Source organism: Polypterus senegalus, chromosome 1 (assembly GCF_016835505.1).
Source record: "Polypterus senegalus isolate Bchr_013 chromosome 1, ASM1683550v1, whole genome shotgun sequence".
Classification (NCBI taxonomy): Eukaryota; Metazoa; Chordata; class Cladistia; order Polypteriformes; family Polypteridae; genus Polypterus; species Polypterus senegalus.
Genome location: NC_053154.1, coordinates 280,900,109 through 280,923,981, shown reverse-complemented (window position 1 = coordinate 280,923,981; position 23,873 = coordinate 280,900,109). Strand labels below are relative to the sequence as shown.

The following is a 23,873-nucleotide window of genomic DNA, read 5'->3' as shown; positions in this document are numbered from 1 at the left end:
TATTTGAGGTTTTTGCAAATTTATTAAACATCTAAAAACTGAGAAATCACGTCCATAAATATTCACAGCCTCTGAATTATATCAGAGAATTCTAAAGGAAAATGTCAGGACATCTGATCAAGAACTGAATCTCAAGAGAAGGTGGGTTATGCAGCAAGACAACAACCCTAAGCACACAAGTCATTCTACCAAAGAATAGTTAAAGAAGAATAAAGTTAATGTTTTGGAATGGCCAAGTCAAAGTCCTGACCTTAATCCAATCAAAATATTCTGGAAGGACCTGAAGCGAGCAGTTAATGTGAGGAAACCCACCAACATCCTAGAGTTGAAGCTGTTCTGTACGGAGGAATGGGCTAAAATTCCTCCAAGCCAGTGTGCAGGAATGATCAAAAGTTACTGGAAACATTTAGTTGCAGTTATTGCTGCAAAGGGGGGTCACACCAGATACTGAAAGCAAAGGTTCACATACTTTTGCCACTCACAAATATGTAATATTCGATCATTTTCTTTAATAAATAAATGACCAAGTATAATATTTTTGTCTCATTCGTTTAACTGGTTTCTCTTTATCTACTTTTAGGACTTGAGTGAAAATCTGATGATGTTTTAGGTCATATTTATACAGAAATACAGAAAATTCTAAAGGGTTCACAAACTTTCAAGCACAACGGTAGTTCACTGCCATCAGTCATGGCCATTTTATTCTTTAAGCATCAACATTTGTCAGATATTCACCTGGCTATCACAAGGGGGTGAGAATTAAAATATTAAAAAAAGCCCAAGCTTGATGATCATGACAGACAAAAGGCCGGATTAAGACCCCCACAGACCTGAATAGAGCTCCTTATTAGAGAGCTGATCATACTTTAAATAATGCACCTCCTGGACACCCTGCTGTTTAATGTGTGCAGAGATGCTACTCCAGCAGAGACTGTGTAGAGGGGTGGCGGGGGTCTCCCTTGATGATTTCAATGATTATGGGGAGGATTGCAAGGTGTGAAAAGGACCCTTGCCATCACAGGCCCCTAGGTGCGCACCCAGAACACCCTGATGAAGACAAGTGTTTGCCTGTATTTGGCATTTGGGCCACTATCTGCATCATGAAAATTCAGACACACTGGCATCAAACAACGTTGGACTACTGAGCACACGAGTTCAGCCCATCATTACCCCTCTCACCATTAAACTGGGTCACCTCATCTGCTGAAATACACATTTGCGCTCTCTGAGTGTGCCGGCACAATACAGCCGCACTTTCTTGTCTCTATTGTCGACGCCCCTTGTCCTACCGTTTGATGTTAATTGGTCGTTTGAGTTCATTTAATTTTGGCACAATTAGCATGTGCTCATGGAAAAAACTGCTGTGCATGCCAACCAGACACTGAGTGATCTGTGTGTGATCTGATAAAAATAAATGAAAATTATTAATAAATGATCTGTGTCTTAATTCATGCATTTTTCCTAGAAATGCGCATGCGCGGATGGGTATTACTAGGCCTGTGATTCCGGCCGCGGACAGCTTGGACCTTTTAGTGATCCGTAGCAGCATTGCGTCCCTGCGTTGACTAGAGAATATACTGAACTTGATTGACTGCTGCGTTATTCTAAGGGTACTGCAAAACGTCAGAAAATCAAAATTAGAAATATGTATTCTTAAAATATTTAAATAAAGGGTGTTGGGGAATTAAATCATAGAAGCCGTCATTTTATGTTAAACAGATGCAAACTCCACCCCTACCGTTCTAAGGCGGGTGTAAAATGCACCTAATTTCAAAGCTCCGGCACATAAGCGGTTATTTTTTAGTACGTTTAAATGTTGTTATTCTGAATATATACAGCCGTTTCTTGTGGAGTCTGTTCCAGATTTGTATCGTTTTGTGCGAATCACTTATATTGAGTTATTTTAGAATATAAAACCCATGTAACACGACATTAAAGCGAGTGAACATTACAAATAACATGACATTGTCAGTCTATTGAATTCGCTAACCTTGAAACTTGGAATACATCCTGTCTTGCTCCATAAAAATCAACTTGCCTGTCTAGACATTTGTTTCCTGCTTGTAAAACGTGTGAGATAACGGTAATTCATTCATTTACCGGGCCCGCTTACTCCTATGCGTCACGATCTACCGGAGGGGCAGAGCCTTCCTCGGCAGAAGCCCAGCCTGTATGAAGTGTCTGTAAAATATCGGTGAGAGTTGGAGCACCTCGTGTATAAGTTTCAAAAGTTTCAACGATTATTAAAAGTAGCAACCTAAATCGTAGGAATTAAAAGTGAATATAACTGCCTTTGTTAAACGTGTTCGATTATCAAGGTGATTAGGCTATCGATTTTTTTTCATGAGAGATAAGCAAATAAAAATTTAAATTACATATTGTAACGATTGGCTGATCACATTTATTTATTTTTGTGACAAAATATTGTGATATCCATAACAGCCCCAAACCCGCCGAAATCCGTCACTGAAGATTCTCGTCAAATGTATATAAATTCTGACTAGATCAGTGAATCAACATTTTCTTTATATAGCAGACTTGCCACCAGACGCTTTGCAAAGCAGAGAGCAACACTTAAAAAATCGAAACGTTAAACGCAATAACCTTCGACTTAGTTAAATTTCAAAAATCCTAATCACGAGGACCTATTTCAGTGGGGGCGTGGCCTACAGTAGCCAATCAAACGTAGAACGAGCAATGAGGGCGAAGGTGTGGGGGTTACTGCGAGAGCATTCGCTAATCGCCAGTCTGGCAGCATTTGGTTTGCGGCTGGCAGCGTCACCGTCTTACCTGTCATAACCACGTAACGTTTTCAGGCATAGTGTAAGTAGCTGAACTTTTTCATTCCATCCAGGGGTTATAAGTAACAAGTTACAAAGGTATGTAATGAAGCGGTCGACTGGTGGGTGAAAGAGCGGGCGAGACGAGTTAAATGGAGGCGCAATGCGGTTGTTAATGATTAGGAACTGTGAGCGCGAGCAGCCGGCCGGGCACCTGTCGTGGATGTCGATACGGCACAGCTCGAGTTGTCGTTCTGTCTCAGGTGGTTGTTATAAATTAACGTGGTGGTATTTTTGCCCATGCTAGTGGAAGGGGGCAGTGTTCATCTATGGACCAACGTGACGGGGGATTTCACAAGAACTTTCCCGATCAGCTTGTGCTAATAGGATTAAGATCGCTAACACAGTGGCTCGTGAAAACAAACACGAGGAGGCCATTGAGTCCACCTCACTCATGTTCAGCATACTGTCAAGTAATTGTTTAGTTTGGATAAGATGGGCAGATCATTGAGATGGTCCAGTTATGGACATTGGAGAGTTGCGGGTTACTCATTTCCATTCAGCAGCACACCACCAATCCATCCCTGTTCAGATGTACTTAGGTTAAGAGTCGCATGGTGCCAGTGTAAGTCCTAGCGGCAATGGGCCCCTTGGCACGCAGCCCCCTCATTAGAACAGAAGAGGCAAGGATTTATTTCCTATAGTGTGACGGTGCTTTACTAATGTGTTTTTACCATTGAATTAGTGGCAGAATAAATGGGTTCTTACAGCGAGACACAGCCAGGCATTAAACTGGCACCTTTTTGCTTTACTTTTCAGTTTCATAATCACTTGGCCGCACCCCCTGCTTGCTTTAGTTGCCGAGGTAGAATCGGAAAAATGTCTCGTGTAGCTTTACAAGGTAGCAGAGTTTGAAAGTGCACAGTGACCGGTTTGTGACCCATTCTTTGAGAACTTTAATTGGCACGTATTTTATTATTTAAAGCCCATCTGAGTGGTAGCTAAACATGATGTATTGATTTGCCATTGCTTTAATCAAGCTGTGTACATGGATTTCTAGGTTATTAGCAAGTCCAATGAGTTCAATTGACTACCATGCAGCAGAGTTCCAGTGACCATCTCTTAGTGCTACTGTCATGAATATAGCAACAATTACACAGCTCAGCTGCTGTACCTGGTATTATCTAGACCAGGGCTATTCAATTACAATTTCAATTGGGCCAGATTTTCAAACCAATAAATTTAGCTGGGCCAGACATTTTCAGCAGCCAGTAAGCAGCGGGTAATGGCAAATTTTAAATGAACACAAATGAATGTACTTAAAAACAAGTAATGTTTATTCCTTATTTCTTTTTGGCCACATCTGACACAGGCACATCAAAAAAGCTGTAACTGAACAGTAACTGAGGTAGTAGCAATACTTTTTTTTTCTCACTTCTGAAATAAAAAATAAACATTTTGCTCACATCTGACCCAGGCAAATCTCAAAGTGCATAAAATCAAAATGTGCACAATAATAGCAATAACATTTGTTTCCCTTTTGAGATATGAGATTTATGAAATGTTTAAGAGCAAGGCATCAGGTATGGTGTGAAAGTAGACTGGTACATTTATTTTAAAGATTTGTCTTTTAAAATGTCTTTTTACAGAGTTCTTGGTATCAAGTAATGAATTGTTAATTTTAATTATTACTATTATTTTTTTACTTAATCTTATTTTTCTTGTTTCTTTGTTGATAAGCTCCCATTAAAGAATTTATTGGTAACAGAACATGTAGTGCATACTCCAAAACAACTGAAGTAACAACTAACAAAGTGGCATTTTTGATACGGTAAAATGACTGTAATACACTTGCAACCTTAAAACGCAGACGTCCTCACATTGCTGCGTGTGACAAAACATTAGGCAGGTGACTGCTCACACGTGTTTACTGATGGACAGGCTGGCATTTGGCATGGCGTACGCTTTAAATCAAAAGAGAAACGGCATGCAAAGATGCGCAAACACAAGGAGATGCGTGACAATCGCACCTTAGTGTGACTGCATGAAATCAGAAGGGACTACTGAATTCCACGGAGCACAGAGATCTTCATAACAAGGGACGTATATAATAGGCAGAGGAATTTTAAATGCCTACTTTTTGTTTTGATGACCGGCTGCGTTCTATTCAGCCCTTCGTTCGTTATTCTGGCACAAGCGTAACCAGCCTCTCAGTGAAATTCACCATTTGGAATACATGGCCATCCATCAGCAGCACCATGTACTTAGAAATATTTTCCTGCGTGCAGGTCCAAGACATTATTTTTGCCACAACTCCCTCACTCCTAGCGCAGGATATAAACTAGCCTTTATGTGGCTCGGGGATATGCAAGGAAAAGCCCATACTGACACATATGTTAACAAAAATGGTCTTTGAATCTGTTACAATATCATTTGTTTAAAGTTTCAACGATTTCATTCCCAAATGGCGAACTGAATAGAAAGGATAATCACCAAAGCCTATTTGTAGTTGCAGTCTGGAGCTCTGGTGGGACCACAGGCTGGGCCACTCAGCGGTTGGTTCTGGGCCGCCGTTTGAATGTTAATATAACAACATGGCACACACATATGCATTCAAATGATCTTCTTCAACAATACGCCACCGTGGCAGTCAGTCAGTCTGTCTGTCTGTCCAGGACTGTAAATCACGTGTAGCTTGCAAACCATTTGAACTGTTGACCTGAAATTTGTTACACATACACTACGTGAGTTTCCTCCCACAGTCCAAAGACATGCAGGTTGGGTGGATTGGCGATCCTAAATTGTATGCTTGGTGTGTGTGTGCCCTGCGGTGGGCTGGCACCCTGCCCGGGGTTTGTTTCCTGCCTTACGCCCTGTGTTGGCTGGCATTGGCTCCAGCAGACCCCCATGACCCTGTAGTTCGGATGTAGTGGGTTGGATGATGGATGGATTGATGGATACACTACGTGATGTCTGCTATGTGCTTTCGGGGTGATGATTGACCTCCAAGATTATTACTCTTTTTATTTTTATTTCATTTTATTGTAGAGTCAACTCTCAGCATCAGGGGGGCAGCCATGTGGCACCATTCGCATCCCTACCACCTTCGCTGTCACTTTGCCTACCTCTTCATAACTTCTTAGTCTTCAATATGCCTCAAGAATAAAGTGCCAGCTTAAGCGAAAAATGAAAGAGAACCTACTGAATAACTGCAATACAAACACTGACTTAATCAGTTTTAACGCGAAAAGATGCCAACAAAAGATGAGAAGAAGCGGGCCGCTAGGGTGGAGAAAAAAAGAGCTGCCCACGAAGCAGCAAGCGCATCAACCTCTGAGCAAACAAATGATAAACGTACAGAGAAAGAGGATGAAAAGTGCGAATGCTCAAGTCAAGTGTATTGCAGGGCGCAGTTACTGGTAGGACATACATTTAGAATGGTACCCATACATGAGACTGCAAGAACATGTGGCAAGCAGCAAATACTTTTGTACTGGAAGCTGTAATGTATTGCAGTGTAGTAATTAAAACCTGGTGGAACGAGGAGTCGTGGTTTGAAATGAAGTGAGAAGTTATTAACTGTATAAACATACAAAGGGCTGTTTATGCCGTTGCAGTGTCTGCTGTAAGAAACGGATCATCGCCGTTCACGGCTGCAGAGAACGGTGGCGTGCTCTCAATATTTGACCTCAAATATTTACGTCTGATGGTGCAGTGCCACGGTGGGTCAGCATGTGCTTTAGAGAGAAACTAATTCTGGGGTAAAGGAAATGCAAATGCGCACAAACAAATAATGAAGCAAAGTTCACACATTCTTTTTGTAACACATTATGAACGTGTAAGTGTGGAGGAGTGAGAAGGGTGATGTAGCCATTAGAAAAAGCACAGTGTGAGACGATGAGTGTGAGACGATGTTGGACACACAATTTGAATTATAGTATTTTATAACACAATTTCCATTTCTGCCTTAACATTTAGGCATTATTTTTTGTTACGTCCTATTGGCGTGAGCCAAGGCCTGTTAATTTCTACGTTGGCTTTTCACTTTTCCTTATTGCCCTCATGGTTTTTAGTTATTTATTTGTTTGTTTGTTTGTTCTGTTTTGAGTGTATCTGCCTTATGGTGGACTGGTATGCTGTTGGTCCTTTAAGGATATGCTGTTCCTCTCTACATCTTTGATATGGACAGTGTAGCTTGTTCAAATTAATAGAAAATGGACTGTTGTTATAATGCACTGTGTATAGCAAATGAAATGATTTCTTCTTTGCTAATGCAGTCAGCGTTCAAGGTAGAGAGCATTGGAAATGTCCTCAGTTCTGCTTCATGGGCAAATCTTTTATGTTTTATCTTTAAATTACTATTAGAATAATCAGCTACAGCTTTTCTGATGAGTAACATTGTTTTAACTGAAAACCAAGTATATCAGTAATTTAAAATAAAAAAAACGAACTAAAAAGGACACAGTACTGAACAGAAATGATATGGTTTAAAGGGGGAGAGGGGGTCCACCATTTTTAAAAGTCAGTCAGTTATTATAGCTAAGTGAAGAGCCTTTGAATTATTTTGAAAATGTGACGTTTGAGGCTGACTTGGTTTAATCTTAGTTATGCTGTTTTGTTGTTCAGAATCTGCAGACATTAAAGATGAACCCTTGGTAAGTCATGGCTCAGAATAAAGGAGCGTGTCAGTGTGACCTTTCTGTGCAAGTTCAGTACATAAACATTTCAGCACTTTGATGGCTGTTAAGACTGATGAGGCCATAATGGTAGTGAAGCGTTTGCCATAAAATCCTCCTTTTTATTTTGCACCAATTAAATTAGAAAAAAAATACTTGAGTTTTTAAACTGCTAAATAATTGAAAGATTAATATGTTGTTATTGTGTTTGCAAATTAAAAGCATTTGATTTTAGTAGCAAGCTTTCAGGGCTTATAATATACAGCGTTAATGTTGAATGAAACAATGTGAATTATTTTCAAAGAAACTGAAATTTGAAAAAGCTACGGCTGGTTTATATCAAAGCACTTTTTGTTTAAAGACGTTGAGCTTGCTGAATGAAGCTGGCTGCAGGTTTTCTTTGTCCTGTATGTCATGGCTGTGACTGACACCTCTTTGCACTTATTTTGTCAACTGTAGGGTGAAACAACCAAAGATGTTCTAGAATAATACAAAATGTTAGTCCCCAGAACATGAACTTGCTTGTAACGTTTTCTTGTCTTTGAATTTTTTGAGCCACCATTCATTTTGCATAGAACCAGATTTAGTAATAAGGTGATAAATGAGAAGTTACTTGTGGGACTTGTTGATGCCCCCATTGAACTGAACACTGAGACACCGGTCACTTTACGAGCCTGTCAGTGAAATACACGGCTGATCAGCAGAACGGAGAGGCCTTTACTCATTCTGCGGTTTACCTGTGTGACATCCTCTTAGCTGCTTACAGTTTTATATTTCAAGTTGTCATTAAAATGGCATCAGTGTCATGCTAGTGTTTAAGTAGACTTATTCAGATTGCTTTTCTGTCAGCGTTTACACAGCATTTTATGCTTTATGGGTTGATACGCTATATAGTAAGGCCTCCACATTTTGACGATGCCATCAGAAGGGCTGGCACTGGGACACTGTGCTGCAAGTGCTATCAACTTCTGTAGGAATGCCTGCTGGCACACATTTGATGGCTTTAATGAACATATGAGGCCATTGCTGTCCTCCTGGACTACAGGTGCCGGTCACAAAATTAGAATATCATGACAAGGTTGATTTATTTCAGTAATTCCATTCAAAAAGTGAAACTTGTATATTAGATTCATTCATTATACACTGACTGATGTATTTCAAATGTTAATTTCTTTTAATTTTGATGATTATAACTGACAACTAATGAAAGACCCAAATTCAGTATCTCGGAAAATTAGAGTATCAATTAAGACCAATGCAAAAAAAGAATTTTTAGAAATGTTGGCCAACTGAAAGGTATGAACATGAAAAGTATGAGCACGTACAGCACTCAATATTTAGTTGGGGCCTGGATTACTGCAGCAATGCGGCGTGGCATGGAGTCAATCAGTCTGTGGCACTGCTCAGGTGTTATGAGAGCCCATGTTGCCCTGATAGTGGCCTTCAGCTTTTCTGAATTGTTGGGTCTGGCGTATTGCATCTTCCTCTTCACAATACTCCATAAATTTTCTATGGGGTTAAGGTCAGGCGAGTTTGCTGGCCAATCAAGAACAGGGATACCATGGTCCTTAAACCACGTACTGGTAGCATTGGCACTGTGTGCAGGTGCCAGGTCCTGTTGGAAAATGAAATCTGCATCTCCATAAAGTTCGTCAGCAGCAGGAAGCAGGAAGCATGAAGTGCTCTAAAACTTCCTGGTAGACAGCTGCGTTGACCTTGAACCTCAGAAAACACAATGGACCAACACCAGCAGATGACCACTGACTGTGGAAACTTTACACTGGGCCTCAAGCAACGTGGATTCTGTGCCTCTCCTCTCTTCCTCCAGACTCTGGGACCTTGAATTCCAAAGGAAATACAAAATTTACTTTCATCAGAGAACATAACTTTGGACCACTCAGCAGCAGTCCAGTCTTTTTTGTCTTTAGCCCAGGCGAGATGCTTCTGACGCTGTCTCTTATTCAAGAGTGGCTTGACACAAGGAATGCGAAAGCTGAAACCCATGTCTTGCATACGTCTGTGCGTGGTGGTTCTTGAAGCACTGACTTCAGCTGCAGTCCACTCTGTGAATCTCCCCCACAGTTTTGAATGGTTTTTGTTTCACAATCCTTTCCAGGATGCGGTTGTCCCTATTGCTTGTACACTTTTTTCTACCACATCTTGTCCTTCCCCAGCCTCTTTAGCAATGACCTTTTGTGTCTTGCCCTCCTTGTGCAAGGTGTCAATGGTCGTCTTTTGGACAACTGTCAAGTCAGCAGTCTTCCCTATGATTGTGTAGCCTAAAGAACTAGACTGAGAGACCATTTAAAAGCTTTTGCAGGTGTTTTGAGTTAATTAGCTGATTAGAGTGTGGCACCAGGTGTCTTCAATATTGAACCTTTTCACAATATTCAAATGTTTTGAGATACTGAATTTGGGACTTACATTTGTTGTCAGTTATAATCATCAAAATTAAAGGAAATAAACATTTGAAATACATCAGTCTGTGTGTAATGAATGAATCTAATATACAAGTTTCACTTTTTGAATGGAATTACTGAAATAAATCAACTTTGTCATGATATTCTAATTTTATGACCGGCACCTGTAAGCAGGACTGCTGTTTTCTAATTTGTGCTCATGTGAGGTATAAACAATCAGTTGAATATCCAACAGAAGTGTCATTTTCTCCAGGATACAGTATTGGTTAAACATGCTCTGACTACATATGGTACTATAAGCTGCTGTTCATATGAAAGCCTAATTTGTTCTTGTTCTGTGTGACTTCCATAGTGGGCTGCGTTGTATAACATCTGCTATGATGTTGTTTGACTGGAGATTTGTATGAAGACGGGGAAAAAATGTAAATTCCAATCAAAGTCTGCCAGCTAAAAACTGAACTTGGGGTCCTTTAGTCCGCACATTTGCATTGGAATTGTTAGTAACATCTTGGTTATATTCTGTACAGTAACAACCTGTATCTAGGTAAGCTTTGGTACTGAAATAATTATTCAAGACTTTTTCAAGGTCGAGAACTTCTTTCTTCAGATTATAACTGTCACTTTAGGCAGACCGCCTCATGTCTGGTTCAAAACTGACTGTCTCAGACTGAATTTGCAAATTAACTGCTATTATAGTTTCTTCTGTGGTCTTGCATAATAAAGAACATTTTCAGTTCAAAGTAATCAAACTAAATGCTTAGCGTTGGACATCCTTGTGTATTAAAAAGTTAATTCACCTTACTTTCTTAATCACATAATATGAATTTAGTTAAGTATGCTTTTTTCAGTTATTGTTGAGGTAAATAAAACCTATACAAACTGGAGAACTGCTTGGAACAACTGACAGTTCATTAAACTATTGAAAAGAATTGTCCGTTAAGTACATCCATCCATTATCCAACCCGCTATATCCTAACTACAGGGTCACAGGGGGTCTGCTGGAGCCAATCCCAGCCAACACAGAGCACAAGGCAGGAAACAAACCCCGGGCAGGGTGCCAGCCCACCGCAGGGCACACACACACCAACACACCAAGCACACACAGGTGACAATCTAGAATCGCCAATGCACCTAACCTGCATGGCTTTGGACTGTGGGAGGAAACCCGCGCGGAAATGGGGAGAACATGCAAACTCCACACAGGGAGGACCCGGGAAGCGAGCCCAGGTCCAGTTAAATACATTGCATCTCTAATTCTAGATTGGAGTTTAGAGAAGCTGGCTCATTTTTATTAAAGTACCTTTTAGTTAAAACTTAAACTAATTGGATTTTTCTTTTTCAGAGATGTGCCCGCTGCAGGGTGCAGCAGGTTACATCACCATGGGATTGTGGACACTTGGCATGGGGGCTATTGGAGCAGCAGTTGCTGGGATTATCTTGGCCAACACTGATCTGTTATTGTCAAAACCTGAAACTGCAAGCTTGGAGTATCTAGAAGAGGCAGATTTAAAAACTGTAGATGATGGTAAGACAAGTGCTCATCATATAAAGAACAAAATGTAACATTCTCAAATCCAATTAATTAACTTTGGGGTTGTCTGGTCCAAAGCCTATTCTAGCAGCAACGAGTGCAAGGCAGGAAACCTCTCTGGACAGGATCCCAGACCATCTTTGGCCCACTCGTCTGCACTCAATCATTTGCATGTACACATACTCTTTCACTCACACACACATACTGTAAATGGCCAATTCTGAAAGCTGTTTAATCTGCTATACAAGTCTTAACACTAGAATTACCAGAGCCTACAAAAAAACTCGTAGATCCGGCCCACCTTAAATCCCATCACACCTCTCCGCCAGCGCCCTTTGTCTTCTAAATATGCTGATAAAGAGAAGCTTGGAGCAGCCGGCTATTCCATCCCCCCAACGACTTAGAACGTACACGAACTTCTCTCAGCTCAGGCCTTGACTGAGTATCTGGGAGTGAAGTGGAGTTTTAGAGTGGAAATAATAGATCATTATTGGAATACACGCATTTCACGTGTGTTCTGTTTCTTCAGTAATCTGTGTAATTACATTGTTAAAACAGAAACATTTTCATAGTTCAGTAATAAATGAGTCAGATCTTGTTAGAGCACGTGAGCTTATTCAGTGCAGCAGTTGATCTTTTTTTTCTTTCAGTACATGTGCCTTCCTTGTTTATTTACATATCTAGTGACTTCTCTGCCTGTCTGTCTCTCTCTATATAAAATCATTCCCGATTTTTATATAACGTCAAAGTCTGATTATATAAAGTCAGCGTCGGAATATATAAACTCATTATTGAATATATAAAGTCCGCATTGGAATATATAAAAATATTCCTGAATATATAAAATGTCCGTGCTTGTCATTTCACTCATACTAGTGAAAGGTAAACTTCGACAGAAGCCACTCAGTCGATCGTCCAAAAATGCGCCCATACAAAAAGAATAAATAAATATAGTGTTCAAAATGCTGGGCACATACATCATTTTGAATGAATTAACTGAACAGTGGGTTTTTTTAAATATTTTTCTGAAGATGTTATTAACTTATTTCATTATGTTGTATTAGGAACTCATTGAGTTTACTAAAAATGTGCCTGAGTCATTTCAGTCAATATCGATATAATCTGACTTTAAATTTTATATATTCAGGAATGACTTTATATATTCTGAACATCATTGTAATTGCCTGTTTGGCACCCCATAGGCACTGTATAATAGATATATAAAAAACAGCTAAGGGGATAGATAAATAGATAGATAGGAATGAAAGGCACTATATGATAGGCAGACAGGGAAGCTGTTATATAATAATAAAATTACTGTTATTACTATATAGATAGACTGGGAGTTCAGGCAGGCAGGCAGAGTGGTGAAGTTTAAAAAGAAAAAAAAAACAAACCATTTTGTCCCCAATGGGGAATCAAACCCGGGTCTCTGAGGCACGGCAAGCCTATTGTGTTCGGAGTCAGTAAATCTTAACAGTTTGCCACAGAAGCTGTTGTATCATTCTTGAACCTTTTGTGAAAGTATTTATTTGATCTTTGGCCTTCAGGCTTCATGCATTTTATAGTTTATGCCTACATTTTGTAACATTTATTACTAAAATATGAAAAAGTTTCAGTTTTAACAATGTGTTTACACAGATTACTGTAGAAACGGAACACACATGAAATGCGTGTGTTCCAAATAACGATCTATTATTATTAAAACTCCACTTCACTCCCAGATAATCAATCAAGAGAGAAGTTTGTGTACGTTCTAAGTTGGTGGGGGGATGGATGGCTGCTTCGAAGTTTGTCTTTATCCGCACATTTAGATGACAAAAGACGTTGGCGGAGAGGTGTGAACGGATTTAAGAAGCGATTTAAGGTGGGATGGATCTACGGCTCTGGTAATTCTAGTGTTAATGATGGAGGAGGAAACCTGTGCAGATACAGGGAGAATATGCAAACTCCACATTGACCGTGAAAGACCATGGTGTTCCAACCTAGTATAGTACATCTGAGAATGCCAACTACTATATCTGAAAAGATTTTATCTTTAAAGTGCTTGACTCTAAATTAATTATTCAGATTTTAATGCTGCTATGGGATTATTATTCATTTTCTTTAGCAAGCCTGATAAAAAGAATGTTCTCATCATAATTCAAGGGTCAGTTTTAGTTGTACATTGCTGATAGAAAAATATTATTTCATGTAATATGCAACCTATAGCATAAATTAATACATTTAAATGTCCAGAATTTTGATCATTACATGTGTTTATTCTTATTTGTAGAAGGAAGAAGTTTCAAAGCTAAGGAGCTATGGCAGAAAAATGGAGCAGTCATCATGGCCGTAAGAAGACCTGGATGATTTTTGTGTAGAGAGGTATCTTTGTGTATTTTATTATGCATTTCTCTGTTTAAATTTTTAGATGCAATTATAAACATATGTGATAAAATAAGGCTTTTTGTCTCATTTTGTAGATTATAGTGAATATTATTTACTTCTTTGAGGATTTTACTTTAGTGGCTGCAACAAAGATGTAGTAATTAGCACTGGGTTTAATTTCTGGCCACATGAAGGTAATACACACATTTCATCTTTCAGGAAAGGAACTGGTGGCATCATTTTTGAGGCTGCACTTGTAGGCAGAAATGTCTACACAATTCAGTGCTGTCAGAAGAATAATGTTGGGCTATCTCAAAAATTACTACTTGCCAGCACCTCTTGGTGGTAGCCATACAGTGATTATGTCACGACTCCGTTCTTTAAAAGCATCCTTCTCAGTTTTGCCTGAATATCTGTTCAGTTATTCTTCTACTAGAGACACTATGCATTCTTGGTTAGCGAGTTTTACAGATTTCTGTTGTTTTTCATACACACATTCACATCAGTTCAGACTTGTATGCAAGATGTTGGCATAGAGCACAGCTTTATTCTAACCAAGCATTGATTCAGGCTGCCATTACCACAGTTAGCACCATTACATAGTTTATTACAGCTATAAAACAAGCATAACTGAATTCTAACCTAACAGATTCTTACTTAGTTTATTGGTAGCCCAACAGTATGGTTTCCTGTCCTGGATTATTATCATTGGGTCTTGACCTCTCACAGAGAACATGTTTAGTCTGTGATTGTAAGAAAATGCACAGATAGAATGAGCCTCAGTCGTATGTTTTTCAGGATGCCTGAACATTTTGTTGTTAATTTGTTTAAGCTGAAGTCTGTGTAAAAGGAATTAGTATGATGGGTGGACTGGTCGCTGATACAGAACAGCTTACATCCGTATGAAATTTGCAGGTTCTTATTATAACATTGTGTTTTTTAATCCAGACTATTTTATTATGAGTGGTTCTAAGATATCGGTGGGACATAAGAGATTGACATCCCATCCGTGGTTGATTCTGCCCTTTTACCTAATGCTGCTAGCATGTGCTCTTGTCTTGCCCCCGATATTGAGAATTGGAATAAGCTGGTAGTCAAAATAAATGAATACGCTCTGTATGTAGGTATGTATGTATGATGGTAACTCCCATGGGTCTCTCCTGATGGCAATGAATGAACTAGCTGTGTTGGATTTTACATTCATTTCTTGCCATAGTCATACAGCGGCAATCCACTCAGTTTATGTATTTATTTCCATTAAATGTCCATAGCATGCTTTATGAATTCTTTCAATTTGCAAAGAAAAGCATAGTATCTGCTGCAGTCACCTGGTCGATACTACTCTATTTTAAAGGCAAAAGTTATTGAGGTAAACATTATTTGAGAAATTTGCAGCTAATAAGTCCTATTTACTTAGAGATTTCTATTATTGGTCCTTGTCAAATGAAAGAATTCCATGCTGGCAGCAGTTTAAGGAAAATCTTGCTGCTCAAAGATTAATGTCTGCTTCTGCAATTTATTTCCAAAGTATTTTGAAAACATTGTTTTGAAATACTGGCATCTCCCCATAATTAATCATTTTTCATTTGTTCTCGAGCAGCCAAAAGTAGAGGTCTGGTCAGCAGTTTGTCCTTCTATCAGGTGATGCACAGAAGTTCAGTGTCAGGTTAAAAAAATAGGATTTAAATTTTAGTTTAGTTTGGTTATTGCTGCTGTCCTATATTCTTCCTTTATATTCTTTTTTTTTTTTTCCTTTCTTTCTTTAAAAACTTTTTACACTGAGCTCATGCATAACCAGATGCTTAGAAGCCTTCTTTCCTATATTAAGTGTGTTATTATAATGAAATTATAGACCACGGGCATTATCTATTCACTTTCATTTTTTATTGACAAACTGAAATTCTGTAGGCTAATAGTTCAGTGACCATAAAAATACTTTTTACTATTTAAATTACATACTTTAATAAAATATGTATTTATAATATGGCATAAAAGATAAAATGCTTCTCATAATTACAAGCTGTCATATTACATTTTTTTTCTGTAATGTACCTATCTGAAACAAAGCTTAATTTAAAAAAAGTAGTTTTCACGATTTCTCTAACAACAACAAAAAAAAAAATAGCTTGCATTTATTTTCTTCAGTGTTATCAGCTAGACATTCACATTTCTTGAGGTGTTATTGTAAATATGGATTACCATTTTAATTACGTAGTTCTTACTTTTTACCAAAACGTATGCTGTATGACACACAGCAACAAATAATAAACACAGTACAGATCTTTTAAAAAGCCACAAATTAATAAAATGTTCATAAGTTGTTTATCAAGAAGATACAAGACTAACATGCTAAACAGGTTTCCAAGTAAAAGACACATTTTTCTTTTTCCAATTGAAAATGTAAGTTTCTGCACTTAAAACAAGTCAAATTGTCTAATTGCATAGGACGACTCCTCTGATTTCTTTTTCTCAGTTCATTACTCCACTTCCTTAAATATTCTTAAATATTCCATTCATCTCAGAACAAGCCACAACTTCCTGCTCTTTGTATACACTGAAGGAAGTTTGTGGCAAAAAAGGCAAAGTCTGCAACTAAATAACCATAAAGCCAAGAAAAGCAGGGGGTGAAAAGATTGTTTTTTTGTGATTGGCCAATTTGCCCATCACCAGTTGAGTCTTTTTACAAAAAAAAATCGTCCAAATTTTGATCAGCAGTCAGTCGATGGGAGCATCCCTATTATCTAGGTGAGCAATTTGGTGCTCTTGACCATTTCCGGCATGGAGCCCTCCGTGTCCATTGGAGTGTGGGCAGCATGGGTCTTCCTAAAGGAAACAATCGCCCTTTTTCATCTTGTCCATGTTAAGCGGAAGATTGTCGCACTTGCCTAGTCTGCCAACTGTGGTATGTTCATTGTGATGGCGTACAGAGCCAAAATTGTATCACTGCTCAAATACTTACAGACCTGACCTTATTTATTTCTTTTAATACACTTACACAGAATTGATAAAATATAAAATTATCATTTTTAACTGCACAGCACATACAGTTTCACAGGTTTCTGGGTGAAGGATGAAATCCCCCCCAAAAATACATTCATAAAGTTTATTTTCTCTTTTGCTGTGATGGTTTTTGCATATTTGGTATTTTCATTTGGTGAAATCCAGTTTTTAATGATCTGTCAGTGTGTACTCTGTAAGCTTAAAACTATTATTGTGAATTTCCCCTTGGGATTAATAAAGTATCTATCTATCTAGTCACTTCTATCTATCTATCTATCTATCTATCTACTATATAGTGCCTCTCATCTATCTATCTATCTATCTACTATATAGTGCCTCTCATCTATCTATCTATCTATCTATCTAATCCCCCCCCCCAACCCCTCACAGTTAGGATCTGTCATGATATTTGAAGTGGCTGACTAATTTTTGTTCTACCTTTTAATATCCTTAGGAAGCATCTGAGCTGTCCTCTCTGAAGCCTACACTGGACCAGCTTGGTGTTCCTCTGTACGCTGTTGTGAAAGAGGTGGTTGGGACAGAAGTCAGAGATTTCCAACCATATTTTAAAGGAGATATCTTCCTGGATGAAAAAGTAAGCTACACCATCTTCAAATATGATTGAAAAGCAAAGTAAACTTTAGATGTAACACAGTCCGTGGAAGTCATTGTAATGCAGTACATAAAACTTTTCTCCGTACATAACGGTGGAAACAGCTTAACACTAGAATTATCGGGGCCTACGAGAAAACTCGTAAATCCGGCCCACCTTAAATCCGTTCGCACCTCTCAGTCATCGTCTTTTGTCCTGTAAATGTACCCATTAAGACAAACCGCAAGCAGCCTGTTGTTCCATCCCCCACCATCTCAGAACGTTCACTAAATTCTCTCAGCTCATGCCTTGTTTGATTATCTGGGAGTGAACTGCTGGAGTTTTAGAGTGGAAATAATAGATTGTTATTTGGGACACATGCATTTCATGTGTGTTCTGTTTCTACAGTAATCTGTGTAAACACATGGTTTAAACAGAAAAGTTTTCATATTTTAGTAATAAATGTTACAAAATGTAGGCATAAACTATAGAATGTGTGAAGCCTGAAGACCAAAGATCAAATAAACACTTTCACAAAAGGTTCAAGGACAATACAACAGCTTCCGTGGCGTAGCGTTAAGATTTGCTGACTTGTAATCAAGGGGCCACCAGTTCGATCCCCACTGCCTCGTATATTTGCTATTTTCAGTAGTGAGCTGCTCTTTTTGTTAATATTATACAGTACACACATACATCTAGTTTGCGTCTGTAACAGACTGTTTACATTTCTAGTACTGTACTTTTTTTTTTTCACTTTTATTCTCTCACTGACGATCACGACACATACTACCGTCCTAGGGATCTGATGCTGTTAGTTTTTATTTGAAACTGGGAATAACTGTAGATGTGAGTGGTGTTTTGAGGCAATGGAACTGGACATTCTCTGATCTGGAGGGATAAAACCTGACACACAAACACTGGTGAATCTACCTTCTTTGTATCTCACCGTCACTTTATTTATTTATTTATTTTTTTCAGTTTTATTGTGTTCCTGCTCATGCTGAATTACTATGCATCTTATGGTCTATGATGTCAAAAAAAACCAAAATAAAAACCACAGACATAGGTATATATGATATTTTGAAAAAATAATTTTATGACGTGTAGTACCAATCAGAAAACATCATCGCACTATGCAATATTAGTTGAAAACGAACCGAGTCAGATTGGTTGTGAATTTACGTTGGTGCTGTTACTGTCAGATCAGGAAGGGGGTGTTAGAGCGTGATTGTCACTGAGAGAATAAAACTGAAAAAAGCTAACTTTTACAAGTTATAAGTACCATAAATTTATACCCAATGTCCCATATATTTGTCTTTTTTTTTTTTTTCTCCGTGCTGCAAGAACCGTCTTTCCTACATTTACAACGTGTGTATCTGTTGCAATGTGCACACTTGGGTTAGCAAAGTGATGGCTGTTTTTCATGATGGCAAATAGCTAGGTATAGTATTATAATGCATAAAAAAAGATGAATCATAAGAACTCAATTCTGAAGGATCAGTGTTTTTTTAATGCAATATCTTTGCTTCATATTTTTCAGAAATATTTTTATGGTCCTCACAAGCGCAAGATGGGCTTTTTAGGACTCCTGCGATTGTCAGTTTTCCAGAACTTTTTTCGAGCCTGGCAAAAAGGCTTCCAAGGCAACATGGATGGAGAGGGGTTCATTCTTGGTGGGGTTTTTGTAATAGGATCAGGGAAACAAGTAAGACTGCCATTTATTTTGAATATTTTATTTATTTTTTTTTACTTTCCCCATCAGGCAGGCAGTAATGGCTAAGGTATTGGCTGTAAACCCCAAAGGCAGCAGCTTTGTTCTTATCCTCCACTCACTTGAGAACTTGACCTGCTTGTATTCTCCACTTGTGTAAAAAAAAAAAAAATGTAAACATTTAATCTGTACTTTGTCTTTGATAAAGGCATCTGTCAAATATTATCCAATACTTTTTTTTTTTTTTTTAATTTCTCTCCCTCCTCATTTTGTTGGGTTTACTGGCATATTAACTTTAAGTGGATGTTCATCGACTTTCTTTTTGCAAAGAGGCACTTGTATGTGCCAGCCAGACCACAAGTTGTTCCAAGTAAAGAATGTTTTTTAACAGATAGGTTTATTACCAGTGAGCAGGAAATGCATGATAAACAACTGAAGTCCACAGTATGTTTGTAAAACATACCTACTAGGTCAGTACCCACTTAACCTGGCAACCAAAATACCTCATCCTTGTGTTTCTCTCCTACACCTTCTTACTGTTTTGGCTACTTTCCTCTCAATGGGAAAGTCTTGACTCTATCTGTTGTTCCAAATTCATGCAATGCTGGCAGAAGTGATGTTTACCTGTGTGTGTCTATAAGCTATAAGATCTATAAGATCTTTCCCAAGCTCCAGTTCCTTGTAGTGGCTATCGGTGCCTCTTCCCAGCTGATTTTGGGCACTTCTTCTAAGGAAGAAGTACTTCCACATTCTTTTGTTACGTGCCCATCTCGAAATGTAGCAGGGTCCCTTTAGTTCTTTATCTTTCAGACTGGGGATACACAGAATGACTTGAGTCACACCTCCATGTCTGTCCACTTGTGCAGGGCCTTGTAAAGTGATAGCAACGGGATGCTGAATTTAGGATCTTGACAATCTAGTGAGGATGATTAGGCTCTTCCTGTACTGATGCACGCCTGCGAAGAATTGGTTGTGTGGACTCTTCTCTCTGTGACAAGAAACCCAAACACCGTTTGGTTTGGGGAAATGAATGACTCTACTTGTATTATTAGTTATTGTTTGATTATGTACATGTTTATTAATAACCTCAGCGTTAAAGCTGATTCAACCTCTCTGATACCAGTAATAACACCTTTATTTAAATATTTTGCAATATTAAGATCAAACAGCAAAACAATTTTATATTACAAAACTATTTTTCCAGTGTATTGTAGTTCAGTACTGTACAGTATACAGTGGTGTGAAAAACTATTTGCCCCCTTCCTGATTTCTTATTCTTTTTCATGTTTGTCACACAAAATGTTTCTGATCATCAAACACATTTAACCATTAGTCAAATATAACACAAGTAAACACAAAATACAGTTTTTTAAATGATGGTTTTTATTATTTAGGGAGAAAAAAAATCCAAACCTACATGGCCCTGTGTGAAAAAGTAATTGCCCCCTGAACCTAATAACTGGTTGGGCCACCCTTAGCAGCAATAACTGTAATCAAACGTTTGCGATAACTTGCAATGAGTCCTTTACAGCGCTCTGGAGGAATTTTGGCCCACTCATCTTTGCAGAATTGTTGTAATTCAGCTTTATTTGAGGGTTTTCTAGCATGAACAGCCTTTTTAAGGTCATGCCATAGCATCTCAATTGGATTCAGGTCAGGACTTTGACTAGGCCACTCCAAAGTCTTCATTTTGTTTTTCTTCAGCCATTCAGAGGTGGATTTGCTGGTGTGTTTTGGGTCATTGTCCTGTTGCAGCACCCAAGATCGCTTCAGCTTGAGTTGACGAACAGATGGCCGGACATTCTCCTTCAGTATTTTTTGGTAGAATTCATGGTTCCATCTATCACAGCAAGCCTTCCAGGTCCTGAAGCAGCAAAACAACCCCAGACTATCACACTACCACCACCATATTTTACTGTTGGTATGATGTTCTTTTCTGAAATGCTGTGTTCCTTTTCGCCAGATGTAACAGGACATTTGCCTTCCAAAAGTTCAACTTTTGTCTCATCAGTTCACAAGGTATTTTCCCAAAAGTCTTGGCAATCATTGAGATGTTTCTTAGCAAAATTGAGACGAGCCCTAATGTTCTTTTTGCTTAACAGTGGTTTGCGTCTTGGAAATCTTCCATGTAGGCCATTTTTGCCCAGTTTTTCTTATGGTGGAGTCGTGAACACTGACCTTAATTGAGGCAAGTGAGGCCTGCAGTTCTTTAGACGTTCTCCTGGTGTCTTTGTGACCTCTCGGATGAGTCGTCTCTGCGCTCTTGGGGTAATTTTGGTCGGCGGCGGAAGGTTCACCACTGTTCAATGTTTTTGACATTTTTGGATAATGGCTCTCACTGTGGTTCGCTGGAGTCCCAAAGCTTTAGAAATGGCTTTATAACCTTTACCAGACTGATAGATCTCAGTTACTTCTGTTCTCATTTGTTCCTGGATTTCTTTGGATCTTGGCATGATGTCTAGCTTTTGAGGTGCTTTTGGTCTACTTCTCTGTGTCAGGCAGCTCCTATTTAAGTGATTTCTTGATTGAAACAGGTGTGGCAGTAATCAGGCCTAGGGGTGGCTACGGAAATTGAACTCAGGTGTGTGACACCACAGTTAGGTTATTTTTAACGAGGGGCAATTACTTTTCACACAGGGCCTTGTAGGTTTGGATTTTTTCTCCCTAAATATTAAAAACCATCATTTAAAAACTGCATTTTGTGTTTACTTGTGTTATATTTGACTAATGGTTAAATGTGTTTGATGATCAGAAACATTTTGTGTGACAAACATGCAAAAGAATAAGAAATCAGGAAGGGGGCAAATAGTTTTTCACACCACTGTATGAAAGGTCTTTTGAAGGTGTTCAGAATATGATAAACTAGTATTTAGTTAGTGGCTAGTTCTCTCATTGCATGAAGGTTAAGACAGTGTAGTACAATGCAAGCATCTGTAATTGTTGCACTATTCTGTGTTTTTATACTTTTGCTTGATGTCAGTTTTAACTTGTATTAATTGCCTTATAAATCTGGTGTCAAGGTCATTGAATAAGTTTTCCATACATTCTTATGAAAGCATTTTTTAAATTTATTTATTTATCTTTTAGGGCATTCTTCTAGAACATCGTGAGAAGGAATTTGGAGACAAAGTAAATATCACATTGGTCACTGAAGCTGCTAGAATGGTTGACGCCCAAAACTAAAATAAAGCATCTAGTGTTGGTCATTATAAAATGCAACTAATTGTTCCAGTGGTGGGGGGACCTTAATACCATTGTTCCCATATGACCTAATCAATGTGCCCATTGTGTACATGTCTTTCCATATTAGGGGGCCTCATTTTCGACTAGTACATTGTATTTCTCCAGCAATAACAGTAATGGGTAACATTGTGTATGATCAGTATCTGAAAAACAACTCACTGTTCTAAATATATTGTTTCGTTTTTATAGGTTAATGTAATTTTACTAAAGTTATATTTCAGGAAATTTTCTATAATTTGAAAAAATTCTTATTTATTTTTAACACCAAATAAGTTTGTCTAAATTTTATTAGAAATTTCTTTTATAATGAAATTTTAGCATGTCTAATTTATTGAAGTAGTATCATGTTGCCAGTGTATTTGAAGTTTATCACAGAAAACAAAATTAATTAAATTTTTCGAATGTAATCTTGTAGATATACAATTCTCCTTAGTGAGATATATATAGATATATATATATATATATAGATATATATATATATATATATAGAGATATATATATATATATATATATAGAGATATATATATATATATATATATATATATATATATATAGATATAGATATAGATATTATATATTGCCATAATTTTACTTAGCAGTGTTATTGATTTAATATGGTAATACACTAATTCACTTTTGCATGTCTTCAATAGTAATAACAGAAAAGATAATGATTGTATTTTTTGCAACATACACAATTACATGATTACTCGTATGTCTCCAATGATTTAATTGTAGTATCCCTGTTTCCTTTGTTAATGTTTTTGAAGTCCTCAAGAATGCTTACATGCCCTGATATCCTGTGTGCATCATAATCTAGTGCTGTGTTGATGAAAGCCTGTGTTTTAAAATGACTGAGAGCACAGACTTGATGTTTACAGTGACAGATCTGGACACACAAGCATATCAGACTACCTTATACTGTAGTTGTAACATGCAATAAAACCTTTTGAAGTCCTCCTGTTTCTTTTTAACGAAAAGTGAATCACAAAGTAAATTGCAGTCACTTGTGTGCCGCAAGCCAATGCCCCAAGTTTTGCATGTACAGGTTGACACTTATGGAATAAAACTAATGTACTGTGCACAAATTAAACACAAATCACTTATTGTATCTTTAGAAAGTTAATCTCTTGCAGTAATGGCACAATTTATTGCAATATAAATGCATAAATATTGTTTAAAAGTCCAAAATTTGAATTGTGCTAGTTATCACATGCAAACTTTGACATTAATAAACCCAGGGCTCAGGGGCTTATATGTCACAAATCCTAGTTGTATCTCATTTTGCCGAAACGTGTACTCCCTTGACCTTATTGGGGCTCTGAAAGACTCTTTTCCTAGTTTCCGTGTGTGTGTGTGTGTGTGTGTGTGTGTGTGTGTGTGTGTGTGTGTGTGATGTAGGAGTTATTGGCATATAGCAATTATGGAGACGGCAGTCTGATGATGCATAGTTTGTGCTGCATCTGCGCGGAGCTGGAATGAGGTGTTGAACCTTCATTTGTAAATTGGCGTGGAGGCCATTTCACCTCTATCATTCTAACATAATGGAA

General features: G+C 38.1%; 1 protein-coding gene across 3 annotated transcripts; it reads left to right on the top strand.

Moving 5' to 3' along the window:
- The first annotated feature begins 1,543 nt into the window (after positions 1–1,543).
- Positions 1,544–22,714, top strand: selenou1a (selenoprotein U 1a). Of its 3 annotated transcripts, none has more exons than XM_039775551.1 (6): positions 1,544–1,610; positions 11,219–11,401; positions 13,683–13,774; positions 17,232–17,372; positions 18,910–19,074; positions 22,168–22,714. In XM_039775551.1, the coding sequence occupies exons 2-6, from the start codon at positions 11,221–11,223 to the stop codon at positions 22,261–22,263; spliced, it is 675 nt and encodes a 224-aa protein (XP_039631485.1). In that variant the 5' UTR covers positions 1,544–1,610; positions 11,219–11,220; the 3' UTR covers positions 22,264–22,714. The 3 variants fall into 3 exon arrangements, with proteins under 3 accessions (XP_039631485.1, XP_039631466.1, XP_039631476.1); XM_039775532.1 differs by lacking the exon at positions 1,544–1,610 and adding an exon at positions 2,699–2,823 and having other exon boundaries at positions 22,168–22,711; XM_039775542.1 differs by lacking the exon at positions 1,544–1,610 and adding an exon at positions 2,708–2,879.
- The last annotated feature ends 1,159 nt before the right edge of the window (positions 22,715–23,873 follow it).